Here is a 15,397-nt window from a genome sequence, read left to right as displayed (position 1 = left end):
ACAGGGAGGGAGTGCACAAAAACAGAGCCTGGGTTGGGACACAACCCTGCACTCAGTGCGTTGAGGGCTGCAGCCTCCAGACACGGGTGCCTACTGGAACCCTACACAGCCGGTAAAACGCATACATGGTCGACAAATCTGCCAAGAGGAACTATTAAGATATGATTTCTTTGGTCCATACTGCCCAGCCTTACTGAGCAGTAATAATCCAACATGGGTTCACCTCCACCTCCAGCTGATGGGATTGAAGTGTTTCACATGAAGGGCCCTTTGTTTGAGAGCTGCACAGTCCTCCAGCTGAGAGCTTTATATTTAAATGAAGTGGAGTTCAACTCGACATGTTGCACTTTTTAACACTTTCTCTGCTGTTAACAGGGTTTCAGATACAGTGTTGCGTTCAACAGCACCACGGTTCACTCTTTGCCCATGGCTGTCAACATACTGAGCAACACTCTCCTCAGAGGTCTAAATGGTACTGGACAGATCCGAACCTGGACCAAACCCTTTGATTATGTGAGTATCTGGTAGTTGGAAGTTTGATGACAGAACTTATCCCCTTTTTTTATGCTGATAATAAATATTTTAAATTCTGGCATCCCTCAGAAAATCTCAGATTCTACCTCCTACGCTCTGGTGTACATAGAGGCCATCATACTGGGGATGCTGGCTGCTGGGATGCCGGCATATTTTGCAATGGACCACACCCGAGATAGAGAGGTCACCACTTGTTACCAGATTTTGCCATATAACCAAAATCTTTATCATACAGTAGATATCAGATATATTTATCTGTGTGGATGATTCTCAACTGTTTTTCTCATCAGATCAAGTGTCGCTCCACCCTGCGTATCTCTGGTCTGGTACCCTCAGCCTACTGGTGTGGACAGGCAGCTGTGGACATCCCCTTCTACTACCTCATCCTCTCCAGCATGACCGTTATTCTCTTCTCCTTCCACACCGGAAACCTGCTCACATCCAGCAACCTCACAGCTGTGGTCTGTACTGCTGTTTATGCTTGCTGACTTACACATGCACCATACAGGATTATTATATGTACCCACATCCCCTAAATTCCATCTTTTCATATCTATAATTAACTTGCCAACAACATCAGGGGTTAGATACATGCCACATTGGTCCTATCAGAGTTTTCTTGAACCACTGGAACTACAGGCTGGCATTAATGCGCTGCTATGACGTATACAGATACATCTAAAAAAAATTAGAATATCATGCAAAAATATTTTCTTGTGATTTACCTCCAAAAGTGAAATATTTCAAGACTTTTTTGGTGTTATTGTTGATGATTGCAGCTCACAAAATCATAAGTCCACTATCTCAAAATATTTTGTGGAAAAGTCCAATTTGCAAAGGTTCTCTGAGCCTTCATTCTCTCCCACTGGTTCAGTACACACAGTCATGTGGAAGACTCCTGACTGGACAAATGTCCGAAGGACAATCATTGGGGGTGAGCCACAGAAGCCACTGCTGATAGGACAGGCTATTCTCTGTGCATATTGATAGACTGGTGGCATTAAATGAGCCAGAAATCATGAAATTTGACCCCAAAAAATATTTTTCCTATACCATTTGACATTTCATAAACAGTCCATTAAAACATAAAATTAAGCCCTGGTATCTGTACTGAGAAATTTCATATGCCTTTCATTTTTGGCAGTTTACTGTCCAAAAATAAAGTACATTTTTCTTTAAAAGGTCTTAAATTTGAATTTTTTAAAGCGTATAGGAACCCTGTAAATAGTGTGTAACACAGTTATTTATTGAGCTCTTTTGAATGACCCCCCCCCCCCAGGTCCTGTGCATCGTTGGCTTTGGTCCAGCCATGATCCTCTTTACTTACATGTTTTCTTTTGGCTTCGCCCGAGTCCAGAGCAACAGAGATTTCTTCTCTGTCATCTCTATGATGGTGAGACAGAATCCTTGAATCATTTACATAAAAATATATCTTCTTACCTTTACAGCGTTAATAGTGATGTGAAAATGACATGCTCTTTGTTCCTCAGGTTTGTGTCGTCTCAGCATGTTTGGTTCAGTTGTCAGCCCAGCTGTTCGACAGTCCAGAACTGTCGAGAAACCTGCATAACATTTTGTGTTTCTTCAACCCTCTGTACCCTCTCATGGGCTGCCTCAACTGCATCACCAAGGTAGGAGCTCCGACACGGTGACTACTCTCATGCTTGATTTAAAAATGTGCTACTCTTCTGTCTTCTCTTCATTTACAGGCGACCTTCCTCCCCTCTCAGTATGAAGAAAACTCCTTATGGAAAAACCTGCTGATTGCAGTGGTTGCTGTAGGTATCTTATTCATGTACCTACATTTATAGATGGCGGTTCTTCTGCTGTAACGCTCTGTTTCTGTCTGGTTGTTCAGCCCTACCTTCAGTGCATCTTGCTGCTGTTCCTGCTTCGGAGACTGGAGATCAGTTATGGAGGGAGGACGATGAAAGATGATCAGTTCTGCAGGTGATGATCAGTTTAATGTTATAACTGTACTTTTTCCATAAGAGAGGCATGTGGCCTTTATTTTCATGGCATGGTTTTGGTTTTTGAAGTACACATGATATTGCCATGAAAAAACAGTACTGTAATTATTTAAAGAGAGTACCCTGGAGTTTTTTTCATCAATCCAACAAAATCATATTTGGTAGAGGAGCATCTTAACCGTAGAAATAACTGTGTGAGCGTGAGTAAACCTAGATGATTTTGTTTAAATTCACAGAATCTCATCCAAGTCGAAGCCCAAAGTAGAGAGAAATCCTGAAGAAGGGCTGAATGAGGATGAGGATGTTCAGATGGAGAAGGCTAGAGTGAAGGAGGCGCTCACCTGCCAGTCCTGTGAAGAGGTATGTGTTATACGTCTACATGAATTCTTGTGCTTATCCCAAAGTAGGAAGCTGTTGACAGCTTTATAGGAAGATGGTTTTACATTGACATATTTTCTCCACTTTCTCATCCGACATCATTAATGTTCAAGCAAATATTTGCTCTTTTATCATCGTGTTTTGTCCTTTTAGAAACCCGCGGTGGTTGTGAGTAACCTGAGGAAGCAGCACAAGGGTAAAAGAGAGGGCTTTTCCCTGAATAAGACGAGGAAAGTGGCCACGAAGAACATCTCTTTCTGTGTTCGCAAAGGTAGATTTAGTCAACTGTTATGTACGCCGCTGCTTTGAAAGGATGGCTTGCGACTGAAGTTGTGGAAAATAATGATTCATGCCTTTTAGGGGAAGTTCTTGGGCTGTTAGGCCCCAACGGAGCAGGGAAGAGCACCGTGATGCACATGCTGGCAGGTGACACGGACCCCACTGCAGGCCAGGTAGCACAGATTATACTGAGGCTCGTCTTTTCTTCTCAGCTGGGGAGTATTAAAGCTTTCACAAATGAGCCACTAATGTTTGATAATAAGCTATCATTTAACTAATAAACTTAAAGGCAGCCATGCTGTCCCTAGTTTACTGATTGTTTTCCTGTGTCCAGGTGCTAATGGGGGACTACAGCACAGAGTTCCGTCCTGTAGAGAATCCTCTGGAACATGTGGGCTACTGTCCACAGGTGAACCCTCTGTGGCCGAGGATCACTCTGCAAGAACACCTGGAGATCTACGCTGCCATCAAGGGCCTGAAAGGACAGGATGTACCAGGGATCATCAAACGGTGAGTCTCTAAACAAGTACCAAGTACAACTTTAGAACAAACTCCTAAATTCGCAGTTAATTTTTTAAGAAGTCCTATAAAAGATGTTGCTTGCCTGCTGTTGTTGTCAGTGTGGTGAACGCTCTGGAGCTTAAAGACCATCTAAACAAGCAAACAAAGACCCTGTCAGCAGGACTGAAGAGGAAGGTGAGAACATGTTCATCATTTCTGACTATACTTAACTCTCATTATCAAGAAGTACTGATAAATATGTGTTTCACATGCATTCAATTTCTTAATAATGGCTGACAGGTGGATTTCAAAAAATTGGATTAAGCATAAAGGAGTTGTTTTATTAGATGTAGGGAGGTAATTAGGAAAAATGCCCATAACACCGCAACTTGTTTTTTCCTCTGACATCTTTTATTGTTGATAATGTTCTGGGGGCCGAATGAGAAGAACCAGGGGGCCTGATGTGGCCCCTGGGCTGCCAGTTGATGATCACTGATATATAAGAAACTGTCTGGGTCAATGGCGTGACAGGCATATTTTTGTGTCTGAATCTATTACTTCCTTATGGACAAAAAGAAAAGTTCATGTATGTATTGATTTGTTCTATGAAACCTACTTTGTTTGAATATATTATCAGTATATTTATGATTAGGCCAGGGCAATTCTTGAAAATTACATCAAATCACAATATGGCCTGCTGCAATTTTCCAATTGCAGAAGTTGCAATACTTTATTAACCTGAAATTTGAGTCAAAACACCGGTTTAAAATATTTTTTTTGCAGAAGAGATTTTATGCGTAACATACCATTCAGACATTCAAGACCCATTTTTTTAGAATAGTCCCCCAAAAAAACTTTAAAATAAACAAATTTTATTAAAATGTTAGAATGTAAATCAAGTGAGATCGGTGAAAAACTTTTGTCCTGGAAATTGTTTTTAAATGTCAGGTTGGAGCAACTGCAATCATGGGTGTTTTATTTTAAATTGAAGAGATGAAAACAATTATAGAATTATTTATTACCCTTTTAATTTGCGCTTACATTTATGGCAGTGTAGTGTAGTGTAGGGCCCCCAAGGTCCTTTTTAGTGGCCCTTAAAAGATCCAGTACGTAGAATTTCTGCCCCTAAATATCTATATTGATTTAAAAAGTGATAATTCCTATATTATTTATTTTTTAACTTAGGCCTTATAGTACCTCAGATATTTCCTAAACCTCCACAGACTCTTTCTCTATTCTTGTTCTGAGTATTGCTCCTTTAAGATGGACTAAAAGTTTGTACTTGTCAGGAAGTAAGGCTATGCATTGAAGAGATGGGTACAGTTTATCTTTAGAATTTAGCAAATTTTTTGATAAAAATGAACCACAAAACAATGTTGCCTCATATGTATGCACTATCAAAAATTTTATAAACGTAAAACCAAGAAAGCCTTTGTATTTTTGTCATTATCTTGCAATGAAAGAGCACACAACCGATTGCCAAAGCCTGCTGGAAACCCTTCAATAGGGCTGGATTAAAAAAGAAATTGCAAAGAAGAGTGGGCCAAAATTCCTCCCCAGTGATGTGAAACACTTATTGCCAGTTATCACAAACACTTGCTTGCAGTTATTGCCACTAAGGGTGGTACAACCAGGTATTAAGTTTAGGAAGGGGGCGAAAACTTCTTCACAGCGTCATGCACGAACTCTCAGGCCCTTCATATGGATGCTTCTTCAGGAAGTGGCCCCCATTCCAAACTAACTGAATAGCCCTGGTTTATAGTCTTGAGTATTTAGGAAATGTGTTGTCTTTGTTCCAGGATCAAAAATCTTTCTTTAAGGATTTCATGAAGTTTCAATGGAGGATATGAAAAGGGAAATTTACTTCTAGAACTTTATTTTCCTCAGTGTTAACTCATAAAGATTAATAAAAAAATGAATTCTGAAGTGCTACGAAATTCCTGCATTTATTTCATCAGCCTTGTTTGGTTGTTTTTGTTTTTTTACAGTTGTGCTTTGCGTTGAGTATGATTGGGAATCCTCAGATCGTTTTACTGGATGAGCCGTCATCAGGGATGGACCCAAAGTCTAAACAGCGCATGTGGTGAGTATGGTAGTCATATTTAAAAAATGCTGCTTGACTATAAATGACATTAACATGCTTAGTAAGGATTTGTAAAAGTTGGTGGAGTCGTATCACTCTAATATGCTACACACAAACTGGTAAGGATTTGTGTCTGATTGGATGAAAGGTAGTCTTCTCGTTTAGATTCTTATTATAAGGCTCTAACTTCTTCTAGGATAGGGGGGCAGATAAAGCAGGGAATAAGGTAGAGAGAGGGGAATAACATGGGAAAGGAGCCATTGCTTGGAGAAGTATGTTGTCCTTAGATTGGGTTCAGCCTAACTGCTAGGCCACCAGCTCTGTAATATCTTAAATGATAAAACACTCCCTTATTTCTGTTTTTACTTTGTAGGAGAGCCATTCGAGCCGCTTTCAAGAATCGCCAGCGGGGAGCCATCCTCACCACACACTATATGGAGGAGGCCGAGGCAGTGTGTGACCGTGTAGCCATCATGGTGTCCGGCCAGCTGAGGTTCGTACTCAGGGCTGTTTAAATCATTCAGTAGTTTTAGAGGACAGATATCCGGATCACCTCATGCTTTGTTTCCTCCATCAGATGCATCGGCTCCATCCAGCATTTAAAAGGAAAATACGGTCAAGGCTACAGCTTAGAGATAAAACTCAGAGAGGAGCTGACGGGGCTCCAGCAGGTGGCGCTGTTGCACAAAGAAATCCTGCAAATCTTTCCTCATGCTGCCCGGCAGGAGAGGTAAGACCCTCTGAAATTCACAACAAAAACAAGATGTCAGTCAAATGTGTAGAAACACTTCTCATTTCTGCATTTTCTTGTGCAGCTTTGCTACTCTGATGGTTTATAAAATCCCCATGGAAGACGTCAAATCACTGGCCAGGTCTTTTTCTCAGCTAGAGAGTGGTGAGTAAATGCAGGTATTTCACATGTGCACATTGCTGAGTCTTAGAATAACCTGCTGATTTATTTAATTTCATGTTTTCTCTTAATCTCCTTTCCATCTTCAGCCAAGCAAACCTTCAACTTTGAAGAGTACAACTTCTCCCAGTCCACCTTAGAGCAGGTATGTGGTTAGAGAAGGCACAAAAGTCAACAATTTATTAAAGCTGGTGGTCAGATATCGCCTAAAAAGCAACTGCACTGCACAGTACACAGCAACAGTATTAAAGCTTGACTGATAATAGCCGTTACGATGGTTATTAATCCTTGATTTTAAATGTTTTACAGAAAAACTCATGCTTTGTCTCTAACATCATGTCATATTTCATAGGGCTCATGTTCCTGTACTGTCATAGCTAAACATGCTGTAGTTTGTAGAGAGATGAAGCCCAGCCACAGAATTGGCCCCTGAAAAAACACATGCTGCTTTAGCCGCCTTTTACCATTTTAGCCACTTTTCAACTATTTCAAACAAATTTTTACAACTTTTTTTCCACCACTTCTTGCCTAAATTTGTAAGTTTTTGCCCCTTTTTTTGCCATTTTCTGACACTTTTGCCCATTATGCACATTCTTTGTCAATTTTTGCCACTTTTCGTCATTTTTTGTCACTTTCTGTCACTTTTTCCCACTTTATTTTTGCTTTCTGCCCATACTTGCACAATTTTTTTGCACGTTTTTGTGTCTTTTTGCCACACTACCCCTTATTTGCCCCCTTTTTGCCCATTTCTGCAACTTCTTTTTGCCACTTTACACTCATTTTTTGTCACTCTCTTGTCACTTTTTGCCCATTTCTGCAACATTTTTTAGGCACTTTTTGCCCATTTCTTTTTTTTTTTTACAGCTTTTTGCCTAAATTTGCATGTTTTTGGCACTTACTGCCATTTTCTGACACTTTTCATCCATTTCTGCAACTATTTTTCCACCTTTTGCCCATTTTCTTTAAATTTTTGCCACTTTTAGCTCAACTTTTTACAAATTTTTGAGCATTTTTCATCACTTTGTTCCCGTTTTTGTCCTTTGTTGACACTTTTAACACATTTCTGTCTTATTTCCACTATTTTAATCCCTTCTTTCTACTTTCCACACATTTTTTGCCACTTTTCATCTACTTGAAAGCACTTTCTTTTTTCCAGTTGTATCCAGTTTTTGCTTTCTCAACCATTTTTGCCACTTTTTTCCTCTTTAGCCCCTTCTTGCCTTAATTTGCACATTTCTGCTCCTTTTTTGCCATTTTCTGACATTTTTCACCCATTCCTGCTACATTTTTTCTACCTTTTGCCCATCCATGTCAATTTATGCCACTTTATTATTTTTTTACCCATTTTTGCCCATTTTTGTTGCTTCTTTTTGCCACGTTACCCCTTTTTGCCACTTTCACCTTACACTCACCAGCATCTCTGCTGATGCAGAGTTATAGCAATAATAAAATCATTATTTTCAAAGAGTCCCTTCTTAAGTCTGCAGTTGTTATTTTGTTCAAGGGCTTTTACTGTGATTGCCACATCAGGATATTTAATGTTGTCTGTAGCAGCTTGGCATACCTCAGCAGGAGCAAAATGAAACTGAAAGCTACAGGTGCAGTTGCAAAAAATGGAACTATGGCTCAACGGCAAAATTAGGATATCAAATTGAGTTGACTTCCTGCCAAAGCTGTCCCTGGCTCTTTGTTGAATGCAAACATGACAAGCTTAGTGCCAAGTGTCTCATAGGAACAGCGCGGTATGACAGTGTTTTGAACTAGAAATATTAATAGAAACTGTCTGGAGGCTGTTGAGGGTTATACTCATGAGAAATCACATTAAGTACAAAATTAATCTGCAAAGAGGAACAAATGTTGGCTGAGCTAGCTGCTAGCTTTAGCCAAAGCCTCTACTGAGCTTACCAACTTCACATCATGTTCCTGCTTTAACAATGACCTTGTGATGAATTTGAACTGGTTTTCGGAGCCTTTTCTTCTCTTCTGACTAGTCACTTAGATGCATTTTAAACATGCAATTGGTGGAATAAGGCAAGGCAAGGCAAGTTTATTTGTATAACACATTTCAGCAACAAGGCAATTCAGAGTGCTTCACACAGTATAGAATAGGGATATAGGCACTGGGAAACATCCTTAAAGTGCACACAGAAGCTTATAAAATCATTTTTCTGTGATCTTATGCTCAGACACAGGTGGAGTTTGGCTTTTTTAGGAGGAGAATGAGGACTGTGGCACCTGAATGTGCATCTAAATGCATTATCTCTTTTAATTTTATAATGCTGTGATATAATCCATTTACAGCAAAGAGAGAAAATATACCATTATTTACATTTTGGGCCATATCACCCAGCCCTAATTAAACCTGCGGCCAGATCCTCAAGGACTAGAGTTTTTGTAAATGACAGAGCCAAACCGACACCCCTACTGGACCTTTTTAGTGTTGGCCTTGGTAACAAATAAACAAGCAACTAACTGGGTGAAAACATGGAAGCTTTACAGCTTCATACATTTCATACTTTACATTTTGATTTTGGCACAGATTTCATGCATGCTATCTGTCCAGCTTAGGGTGATTTCTGAGGCAGATGACAACACGACTTCAACTTCAGTGCTGAAGCTGTTTGACTTTCAGATCAAAACAGATGCAGGAACTAGAAAAAGAGGAGAACACTTAGGCCCATCTGGGTCAAATTGGGGTGTAAACATGCAAGAATAAATCAAATCTTTGAGTTTAGGAAATTTGGTTTTAATTATTTCAGTCTGACATGTTCACATACATTCTGAAGTCTGACATTAGACAGACTAAATCATTTTGGGTTTTTTTCAGAGTGTAAATGTAGTGACTTCCACTCTTCCTCTTCCTGCAGGTGTTCATGGAGTTTGCCAAGGAGCAGGAGAACGAGGAGGACGAAGTCGGCTCCCTCAGCACGACTTTCCAGTGGCAGCGTCTGCAGCAGGACGGGCCCGTCTCAGTCAACCACACGGACAGCATCGTGCACCAGCTTTAAACTCGGGCTGAGACATTTGCAGGCTGGTGACTGACCAGCGCTGAACCGATCCCGACTGCCAGGCTTCACCCTGAGGGTTCACGCCAGCACTCGCACACCACACACCACCAGACGCCCACTGCCCTTAAACGGGACAGACCTGGGTGAAGACTCACCCACACTGGAGCTGAGTGTGCATTCAGGCTCAGGGCTGTTAGGGCCCGTCTTTCTGGCTCTGAGGTGTGCATGTGTGTAACCCTTGACCACTGGTGCTCCGTGTTTTCTGAATCGCACTAACCGAGGGGCCTGGAGTCTTTCTCGACACACCGATGCGACACTACTCCTCTTTCTTATGGTGTTTTTTATCTTCACAGGGAGTCAGTCAAAGGAAAACATATACTATATATGAATAATCTATTTATGCTTTATAATCTTTCCATCCGTTCTCCTCTGAAGGAGACGATACAGTCGGTGTGTTTGCTCGTCTCTTCTCGTTGTGTTTGTGAAAATCTTTTTATAGCACTACCAGAACTGGGCTCCATCCACGATTGTACCAAAGCAGCACATCTTTGAAGCACACACCACCACACCTCCTCACACGTCCAAGCAGACAAGTACCTTTTGTTTTTATGTGTTGGTAGCACATGCAAAAACAGTTTGCATAATAGTTCTTAAAAGGAAAAGGGGCGGAGAAAAGAGGAAACGTCCTGAATGCCTGTTTGGTCAACTCAGTCCTTAAACCTTCTGCGCCCCGTCTGAACCCAGGTGATAGACCCGAGTCTCTGTTCCTCATTTAACACCAGCATGCACATCTGAACATCCAGAGCCTCATTTGTACATCACATTACATTCTCCAGGACTGAGTGTTTCATGTGGAAGCCCCTCTCTGCCACAACAAAACAGGAAGGAGAAATGTGAAAGCTAAGCATTTATGAAAAAAATCAGAGCTTTAAGACAAAAAGTCAGAATTATCATCTTCTAACTGTGTCTTTTTAATTCCATAAGTTTACTTTTATCTTATTGTTAGACGTTACCATTATAATTTAGACATTTCTTGGAATTTTTAGTCCATATTTTCTTTTTCCAGTGGGCTCCCATACTTTCAGCATGCACGCTCATGATGAGGTTGACTTTTTGAGGATGTGGCAGTCAGACGGATGTTGGGATGAGGGTTCGACACCCCGTGGCCTTCCTCTGCAGGTTTAGCTTTGAACTAGAGCCCATAGAATGGGAATATAGAATAGAATATGCACACCAGTACATGTAGCACACTGCCCTTGTCAGATAAAAGCCAGGGCAGATAACCTCAATGGTGAGATGTGACACTTGAGGGTGTGATCCGATCCATACAGGGCTTGTTGAGAGCTCTTGGGACTTCTTTCATCTGGGATTTCGAGGATTTTTGTGATATTTTGAATGTACATTTGGCCTCCGGTAAGAGGAGGGTTTGTAACACAGCGGTGACTGCTCTCCTGACGTCACTCTGTTTCACTTTGGTGCCACTTTGACTCACACAGCTGTGTTCGTTAACTCTATCTAGCCTGTTTTGTGAGTGTGCGTGTTAATTGTGTTGTATATATTTTGTGTAGCTGTGGCTACTTCTGCATAATCTAATATTCGTACATGCAGGTGCGTTGTTGGTGCAATACCTATCAGCAAACCGATAAATTGTAATTTTCTTCTTGACATTCAGGGTAGAGGACGATGGTTAAAGGGAATTTAAGATTTATGTGGAACAGACTTGAGAAATATTTGGTTTGTTGGAGTGAGTTTATTTTATTACTGATCATTAGGGATGCCCTGATAATTGTTTTGTTACCACTACACATCTGTGATCTAATTTGTGACAAGAATGATTCCATAATTCCAGTCTATGAAATGCACATTTTTGGTTAAAGTTTTGAATCAATCAGGGCATCTCTACTGATCCTGATCAGAGGTGGGAGAGTTTTATTTACCTATACGTGCTAACAGAGCAGCTTCTCATCCTTTACTTGACAGTATGACAGGGCTTACTTTAACAAAGGGCGGCTAATGAAACACAAACTACAACCGAGCACAGCAGCAACACAAACTCTGGCCTGAAAAGCCTGTAGAGAACGTGTTTGTTCTCTGGTCGAGTAGCGGGAAGGTGGCGTTTGTCCCTGTTTGTAGGTTAGAACACTACATTGTGAAGTTTTTTTGGCGTCTGTCTACTGAAGCTTTTTAAAGAGGTTTTTGATATGAATTATAGATGCTTATTGGAAATAAATGACCCAATATGAATTCTGGGCTTTGTAGTTGTTGGTTTTACACGTTCATGTCTTTGCTAAACTAGCAGCTGTTTATCTGTTGTTGATTTTATCTACCATTTTCACCCACTTGGTCATCATGAAATGAGCAGGAGCTGACTTAGGCTGGCCACACACCAGAGGTTTTTCAAACCTGGACTGATTTCAAAAATGTGGGCAACTGTAGATCTGAGGTCAGCGCCGTCCAATCTGCCGTGTAATCCTAACTACGTAGAGAGTGACCCGTGTTCTAACATGCTTACACAGCACCGGCGACTACACCTGACAGAACAGCAATTAAACCGTGATTTCTCAGTGAATGATTCGTGTGCCACATCTCCTGTCCTACCGTATTTAATATGAGCACGGAGTAGTGCTTTAAAGAGAGCTGGCTTTGATTGTGGATCGTAGAGATGGTGTATTGTCTCATCAAAATACCTAGTAGGCGTGTTCCTACAGTTGTTCCAGCTGTTCCTTACTCTTACAAGCTCATGGAAAATGCAACATAATCAACTCGGATGTGACATCATTCTCAGCTCTAACATCCAACTTCCGGCTCTGGCTTCATCCAGCAAAGTCAAATAATTATACAGAACCCCCACACTTAAGGATTATTTGGACAAAAAAAATCAGTCGCTACAAGCCTCGAATCAAGCCCAAAATCTTAGTGTGTGGCCAGCCTCACCAAGTATCATTCACTTTAACACCCGTTACAGACATGACACCAAATTACACTCTCTAAAGACTAATGCTCAACTTCAGATGGAGAGTGGAAGAAATGTCTGTGCATCTTTATTGAAGTAAATATGTCCAGTGGTTCTCAACTGGTCCAGCTTCGGGACCGACTCACTGGGAAATGAGAAAACGACAACCACTCAAATGTATTGGAGGGAAAAGGTTGTCATTACAGAACCCCAGTGGGGACATAAATGCTTTTTATTGTACTCTGTTATGATGTGAAAACGATGAAGGATATTTGGTGATATATTTGACGATATCCATTGTGCTTATATGTACAAATTCACGTTAGCCGATGCAATGTATAAATTGAGGTCAGACCTAAAACTTCAGTTTTAAAGCACACTGAAATTGGTAGAAATTTTTAGAATTGCTGGTGCCAGTAATTCACTTTGTAAGCTAGTAACTGCCACCATTGATGTCACACCAATGCCATGTATCTCTAGTGATAACATAAATTCTGGTTGTTTTCCAGAGCTCTGTAGAATTAAATGCATACTTGTGGGAAAACTAGCTTTGTAATCCCAAAGACAACAAGATGAGCCTCGTGAAAACAACCAACAGGCACTCTTTTATTACAAAAAAACAGGATAAAATGAAATACACTGATATATATCTGCTTTGGGCCTCCATATATCAGAGACTCACTGCCATGATTGTTTTTCCAAACTCATGTTCTCTGTATAGTGAAAGCAGCTTTGCAACTTCTTTAACAGCATGCTTCAAGAGGAAGTGTCTGCAACAAATTCGCTCAGCTCATGTTTCCTAAAGAGTTCAAGAATGCTGGCCTTCTTTTTTGGCTGCATTCATATCCACCATAGACCTTTTGTAAAAATCCTTATTACAGTGCTTTTAGTGCATGAGCAAAGCTAACCAGCTCCTGAATACTCATGACTGTAAAACACTTCATTTGGCGCAAAAACAGCACTCAAAAACAGAAGGAACTACATATCCCACAGTCCATCAGGATAGTTTTCAGGCTTTCATCCATGTATGTACCTTTGTTCTACCCTTGTCAAAGTTTGCATATAAATTGCTTCATTCTACGGCGGCATGTATTGTTGTCACCAACATTTGAAAGTCAGACGTGACTCCACCAATCAGGCTGTGACACTCTAGGATTGTGGGTACAGTAGTCTTTTTGGCTGAGATCCTTGATAAACCATGTTTTTCTCAAAAAAGCGGGTGAAATCTTGCAAACGTTTGTCTCCTACAGGAGCTTACACTGAGGTAGCTCATTGAAAGCCTAACTTGTACACTTCTGATAATATAGCTAATAATCAAATCCACTATGGGAATTTCACTTCTGTAGCCATGCTGTTGAGCTCTCTTAGAGTGTATGAGCAGCTCTCTTAGAGTGTATGAGCAGCCCTCCAGTGGTGAAGCACAATGTAGTGTGCTGTTTTTACCCCACTGTAATGATGATCAAGGAAAGAGGGAGATAGCATGGTACCAGGAGTGTCTGCCATGATTATTTCCTTCAATTTCCTGACCCATAGAGCTTGTTAGCTTGGTTTACAAAGTGGAGGCTGGTGCATTAATTGCTGAGGTTCATGTCTGACTTGTGTCAACAAGGAGGCAAAACTGCTGGTCCCATGACTGTCAAAGCATGTCAACAACAAGTACCACACTTCTGCTTCTGCATAGTTAAAGTAGAAGCGCTAGATGTCACAGTATTTAAGGGAAACTTATAAGGCAGAGAATTTAATATCATTATACATAATACAGTGTGATTCTGTGCAATATGATGCACTGTCTGATGCCCCCATGCTGTTAGGACAGGGGTTATTTACAGGCCCCGACCCACCAGTTGAGAACCACTGATTATGTCATTTAGAATATGAAACCATAGTTAATTTCTATGAAGGTGTTTTGCACACATGTAGCCTTGTTCCCAACGAAGGGGACTAGATAAAACACTGGCTCTTTAACAGATTAATCATGTGGTGAGGACTGCTGACATCATCTACATATTTATGTACACACTGTAGGTTCTTTGTTTTCCCAAGTGCAATGTTTGATCACATTAACAACTTTTTTCATTCTCTCACATTCATTGTGGGTTCCAGAGTCTGTTTTAGTCAAACCTAGCCACCCAGATAACATCAGCTTCTGTGCACTTCTCCTCCCCTTGCTTCCAAAAACAAAAACAAAAACAAAACAAAAAAACAAACAAAAACAAAGCATTTCACTGAAGAGAAACCAAACGATTGTTTAGCTCAAATGATGATGGAGCATTTAAACCTTTGGCTTTGAAAGTGGAGCAGGTTTCTTTTTCATTTTCCTGGTGGTGATATTATTGCACTATTTCTGGGAAATTTTATAACCTTTCTTTATATTATGCAATCTTTGTAAGATTATCTGTGCACTGATTTTATTTTTTAAAGACTGTGGTTTAGCTGTGTGCTGTATTTTCCTCCTGTATCGCCCGCATGTCTGGATGGACACTTGCCATTAATTAACTCTATGGTTCTAACATGACCTTTTCATGAATAAATGTTCAATCAAACTGATATATGGTCCTGTTTTTGATGGTCAGACTAGGAGGACACATCTGACTAGTAAAGCTACGGCCCCAATTCCAAAAAAGTTGGGACACTTTGTTAAATGTAAATAAAAACAAAATTCAATGATTCATCTCTTGAATCCATATTTTATTACAAAAGACCACAAGCAACACATCAAATGTTGAAACTAAGACATTTTACCATTTCATCATAAACAATAGATCATTTTGAATTTGATGA

The 15,397-nt window shown here is 40.4% G+C and overlaps 1 protein-coding gene across 5 annotated transcripts in view; it reads left to right on the top strand.

The window, feature by feature from the left end:
* The window catches only part of abca5 (ATP-binding cassette, sub-family A (ABC1), member 5), a 48,708-nt gene extending 33,545 nt beyond the window's left edge, over positions 1 to 15,163 (top strand). For all 5 annotated transcript variants that reach the window (XM_041815191.1, XM_041815189.1, XM_041815193.1 and 2 more), the window contains 18 exons: positions 376 to 513; positions 604 to 717; positions 825 to 995; positions 1,814 to 1,927; positions 2,025 to 2,165; positions 2,244 to 2,312; positions 2,393 to 2,484; positions 2,741 to 2,864; positions 3,036 to 3,153; positions 3,243 to 3,334; positions 3,496 to 3,671; positions 3,782 to 3,857; positions 5,651 to 5,745; positions 6,119 to 6,238; positions 6,323 to 6,475; positions 6,561 to 6,640; positions 6,745 to 6,800; positions 9,523 to 15,163. In XM_041815191.1, the coding sequence (XP_041671125.1) occupies positions 376 to 513; positions 604 to 717; positions 825 to 995; positions 1,814 to 1,927; positions 2,025 to 2,165; positions 2,244 to 2,312; positions 2,393 to 2,484; positions 2,741 to 2,864; positions 3,036 to 3,153; positions 3,243 to 3,334; positions 3,496 to 3,671; positions 3,782 to 3,857; positions 5,651 to 5,745; positions 6,119 to 6,238; positions 6,323 to 6,475; positions 6,561 to 6,640; positions 6,745 to 6,800; positions 9,523 to 9,663 (2,070 nt within the window). In that variant the 3' untranslated portion in view covers positions 9,664 to 15,163. The remainder of the gene's footprint in view (positions 1 to 375; positions 514 to 603; positions 718 to 824; positions 996 to 1,813; positions 1,928 to 2,024; positions 2,166 to 2,243; positions 2,313 to 2,392; positions 2,485 to 2,740; positions 2,865 to 3,035; positions 3,154 to 3,242; positions 3,335 to 3,495; positions 3,672 to 3,781; positions 3,858 to 5,650; positions 5,746 to 6,118; positions 6,239 to 6,322; positions 6,476 to 6,560; positions 6,641 to 6,744; positions 6,801 to 9,522) is intronic.
* The last annotated feature ends 234 nt before the right edge of the window (positions 15,164 to 15,397 follow it).

The sequence above is a fragment of the Cheilinus undulatus genome, linkage group 20 (assembly GCF_018320785.1).
Source record: "Cheilinus undulatus linkage group 20, ASM1832078v1, whole genome shotgun sequence".
Taxonomy (NCBI): domain Eukaryota; kingdom Metazoa; phylum Chordata; class Actinopteri; order Labriformes; family Labridae; genus Cheilinus; species Cheilinus undulatus.
Note: the sequence above shows the minus strand (reverse complement) of the source record. Positions and strands in the feature narration are given on the sequence as shown.